The following is a 4,783-nucleotide window of genomic DNA, read 5'->3' as shown; positions in this document are numbered from 1 at the left end:
CACACACACACACTCTCACACACTCACACACACTCTCACACTCACACACACACACGCACTCTCACTGGAAGCTGAATGACAGTGTGTTTTGTGTCGTGCAGGAGCTGTTCAAGCGTGTGGTGCCGTATCACTGTCTGGGAAGCATCTGGTCTCAGAGAGATAAGAAAGGGAAGGAACATCTGGCACCGACCATCAGAGCCACGGTCAGCCAGTTCAACCGTGTCACCAACTGCGTTATTTCCACGTGCCTCAGCGACCGGACGCTCAAGCCCAGCCAGAGAGCCCGGATCCTGGAGCACTGGATCCAAGTAGCCAGAGTCAGTCTGATCTCACACACACACGTCTGATCGCTGGTTTACTGTTGATTTTAAGACCAGTTTCTTTTCTCAGGAGTGTCGGATCTTGAAGAACTTCTCATCTCTGCGTGCGATTCTGTCTGCGCTGCAGTGTAACCCGGTTCACCGGCTCAAGAAAACATGGGACGAAGTGTCACGAGAAAACATTCGCATCTTCCAGGAGCTGTCAGAGATATTCTCTGATGAGAACAACCACTCGCTGAGCCGAGAACTGCTGATAAAGGTACGACATGTGTGAGCGTGTGTGTGTGTGTGTGCATGTGTGTGTGTGTGTGTGAGAGCGAGTGTGTGTGCGTGTGTGTGTGTGTGTGTGTTTGCATGCGTTTGTGTGTGGGAGTGTGTGTGTTTACGTGTGTGTGAGTGTGTGTGTGTGTGTGTGTGAGTGAGTGAGTGTGCGTGTGTGCATGTGTGAGAGTGTGTGTGTGTTTGCATGTGTGTGTTTGCATGTGAGTGTGTGTGAGAGTGTGTGTGTGTGTATGATATTTACTGCTTGTGTCTCTTTGGCAGGAGGGAACGTCCAAATTTGCCACTTTGGAGATCAACCCTAAGCGAGCGCAGAAACGACAGCAGCCGCAGAGAGATCTGGTGAGACATTCAGACTCAGACTGCAGCTGAACGCTCTGATGGACGATGATCCACACCGGCAGCTGCTCTCAGATCATGTAGTACAAACTCATTGAGCTGATTCTGCATCATTACGAGATGAACTCCAGCAGGAGACTCGTATCTATCTATCTCTGTGTGTGTGTGTGTGTATAAGCTGCTCCCCCGTCTGTCGTCTGATGTGGTGTTTTATACTGCTGAACTCTCAGAACGATGGATTTTGTTTCAGACTGTGATGCAGGGGACGATTCCTTACCTGGGAACTTTCCTGACGGATCTGGTCATGATGGACACGGCCATGAAAGACTATCTGGACGTGAGTGTAACAGACACACTCATCACATCAACCATGTGGGAGACTTTCCTCCTTTCTTTCCACTGTGTTTATAATATAAATGATTTTAGGACCAATTTTTTTCTTCCCGCTGAAATTATACTACCCAACTGCTCCCGCAGCAAAAATGTCTGCCCACTACTGTGTGTGTGTGTGTGTGTGTGTGTTCACTGCTGTGTGTGTGTGTGTGTGTGCTGCTGTGTGTGTGTGTGTGTGTGTTCACTGCTGTGTGTGTGCACTTGAATGGGTTAAATGCAGAGCACAAATTCCGAGTATGGGACACCACACTTAGCTACACATTTATTCACTTTCACTTATTGATTTTGGTTACACTTTATTTTAAGGTGTCCTTGTTACAGTGTAATTATACATTTAAGTACTGAGTAATATTAATTAACTACATGTACTTACTATATGGTTAGGGTTTGGTTTAGGGTTACTTGCATGTAATTATGCATAATTAATTGTTACAATAGTAAGTACATGTAACATGCGTAACAAGGACACCTTAAAATAAAGTGTTACCTTGATTTCCTCTTTTTTCTTTAGTTCTTTGATGAACAGCATCACAGCAGCTGGTTATGAGGTTATTTTGGCTGCTGAATATGACGCGGATCAGACACACAAAATATTTTCTCACAACTCTTTACCTTTTCTGACTCACTTCAGCTCTCAAAGTCTCTGTGAGGGAGACCGTGCTGCTGCTTCAGGACAGTTTGGAAAGCCACTGCATTTCAGAGACATGTTCTTAAATCTGACTCCTGAAAATCCTGCTCTAAATATTTTTAATGCGTTAAACAGAAATAATTAATTGCATGCGTTAACGTGCTAATTTTGACAGCACTAGTTTGACTCCATATATATGGATAATAACTGATTCTTTCTTTGCATCTCAGGGAGGCCTGATCAACTTCGAGAAGAGAAGGAAGGTACGTCTGAACAGAAGGAACAGATCCTGACGATGATTCTAACACGCTAACCTCGCGCTGATGCCATGTTCATCTGTCTCTGTCTGTCTCCCTCTGTAGGAGTTTGAGGTCATCGCTCAGATTAAGTTGTTACAGCTGGCGTGTAACAATTATAATTTCCGGCGTGTGGCGGGGTTCAGTGCGTGGCTCTCTGGCGTGGAGAAGCTCTCGGAGGCCGAGAGGTGAGACATCAGCATGGGTTTAGATGTGCAGAATTAAACACACACACACACTCACTCTCTCACACACACACACACACACACACACACACACACACACTCACACTCACACTCACACTCTCACACACACACACACACACACTCACACACACACTCACACACTCACTCACACACACACACACACTCACACACACACTCACATGCAGCGGCTCTGGAAGCTCTCACTCCAAGTCCTTCGATCAGCTGCGTTTCCCGCCGGGTTTGAGCGGCTCGGCAGGCGACGGCGGCGACTCTCTCAGCGTGACGTCCGCCGGCTCCAGCAGCTCTGACGTGGAGGAGGTCAACATCAGCTTCATCTCTGATTCACCGGATGCTCTGGAGAGGAAGGTGAGGAGATCGTCTGACTGCTGTTCAGTTATCAACATCTTGTTTATCCCACAGCGTCTCTCCAGAGGACAGGGCTTATTTCCTTCAGTCGCTCACTGTTGTTTCCATACCTAGATGCCAGCTGTTTGTAGCACATCACATTTGACCCAGACAACAGCTCAATGCATTGCCCTGACAGAAGGGTCTTAAACATTGAGGGTTATTTTTGAAATGAGATGTCAAGCGGTTCCAGGAGAAGGCTTTGAGATGTATGTTAATGCCAGGTGAAAGCAGTACTGAAGATACCGATGGGCGTTTTCACACCTGGCCAGTGTTTGTTTTGGAGACTAGTGTATTTCTCCCATAGTTTGGTTTCTTTAGGCATATGTGAACACAGCCAACATGCTTGGATCCGCTCCAAAACAGACTGGCACTTAGGCAATTCAACCCAATGGACCAACGAAGCAAGCTGTATCATAATTCATAATGTAAATGTGTTTTGTAAAATGCAGCAGTGTCAATTATGTGGCTGAGCATAATGTATAATCCTCAAATGTCGTCTAATTGCTCTTATCCAAAAAGGTGAATTACTAGAATGCATAATTTTGGTACGCTTTGAAATGTTTTTTTTTTGTCAAAGCAAACCAAACCAAGAAGAAAATCCAGCGGTTCACGCCCGTTTTGGGGGAAAGCAGTTGATGTGCAGGTCTGAAAACGCCCTGTGGTGTGTGATGTGCTCTCTCTCCGGAGCTCTGCTGTGTCTGTCAGTGACTGTAGCTTTACTTCCTTCCTGTAGACCTCCACGCCCTTCGTAAAACATTCCAATTCTACCTTAGGGAAGTGCGGCCCTACGGCAGACCTGATACCCACGGTACTCCATCTCTCTCACCTCATCCCGTCTCTCCCCGTCCGTGTCTGGAAAACACTCATTTCTCTCTTCCATTCTGGAGTTCATCACCACCGGCGTTCATTGAGTCAGCGCGCTGCTGTTTGTCTTTGTGTTTGTGTGTGTTAGTGATGGTTAGCTGCTTGCAGACCACTGTAATTGATTGGGCTCTAGTTGTCTTTCTTGAGTGTGTCAGGGATCCCGACTAAACAAATGACTAGCTGCTAGCTCCTAAATTGACAAAGCCAAATTACATTTTCTTTAGAGTACAAATGTGACGCTGCAGCACAAAAGCAGTGTTGAGTCGCTGGGGGATATTTGTAGCAATAGCCAACAATACATTGTATGGGTCACAATTATACATTTCTCTTTTATGCCAAAAATCATTAGGATATTAAGTAAAGATCATGTTCCATGAAGATATTTAGTAAATGTCCTACCGTAAATATATCAAAACTTAATGTTTGATTAGTAATATGCATTGCTAAGAACTTCATTTGGACAACTTTAAAGATGATTTTCTCAATATTTAGATTTTTTTGCACCCTCAGATTCCAGATTTTCTAATATTGTCCGATCCTAACAAACCATACAGCAATGGAAAGATTATTGCTCCAGGGTCACAAATGTCTAAATTGCTCGATTATACATTGCAAAGGCGTGTGCCAGTGTTTCCACTAAATCTCAGCTCTGGAAAGTGTTCCCAACAATGTATTGATTTAAATCAAGTGAAGTAATGCACTGTATTTCACGTTGGTTATCACTGTATTCATATTGGTTATTTAAACAGTTGACTTGCTTGTGAATTATAGACCGATTAGAAACTGTTCGACTGATTCATTTGTTGATGGTTCAGCACTGTGTTCATGCAGAGAGTGCAGCACGACAGAAAGATGCTGAACAGCGCTGTAGGAAACACTGATACGTGCTCTAGAGATGTCATTAACCAACTCCGATGAAACCCCTCTGTTACCAGATCTAACAAGACTTTAATTGATTGTTGCTAATGCGACTATCGTAGTCACAGTCGGGACTCCTGGTGTGTGTGTGTGTGTGTGTGTGTGTGTGTGTGTGTGTGTGTGTGAACACGT

At 44.9% G+C, this 4,783-nt stretch overlaps 1 protein-coding gene across 1 annotated transcript in view; it reads left to right on the top strand.

Moving 5' to 3' along the window:
* LOC107574105 (ral guanine nucleotide dissociation stimulator-like) overlaps positions 1-4,783 on the top strand; it is a 19,284-nt gene that overhangs the window by 10,823 nt on the left and 3,678 nt on the right. The window contains 8 exon segments of the mRNA XM_016260576.1: positions 102-317; positions 391-579; positions 864-941; positions 1,189-1,279; positions 2,194-2,222; positions 2,322-2,466; positions 2,589-2,827; positions 3,603-3,677. Coding sequence (XP_016116062.1) covers positions 102-317; positions 391-579; positions 864-941; positions 1,189-1,279; positions 2,194-2,222; positions 2,322-2,466; positions 2,589-2,827; positions 3,603-3,677 — 1,062 coding nt within the window.

The sequence above is a fragment of the Sinocyclocheilus grahami genome, unplaced genomic scaffold (assembly GCF_001515645.1).
Source record: "Sinocyclocheilus grahami isolate Dianchi unplaced genomic scaffold, SAMN03320097.WGS_v1.1 scaffold2116.1, whole genome shotgun sequence".
Taxonomy (NCBI): domain Eukaryota; kingdom Metazoa; phylum Chordata; class Actinopteri; order Cypriniformes; family Cyprinidae; genus Sinocyclocheilus; species Sinocyclocheilus grahami.
Note: the sequence above shows the minus strand (reverse complement) of the source record. Positions and strands in the feature narration are given on the sequence as shown.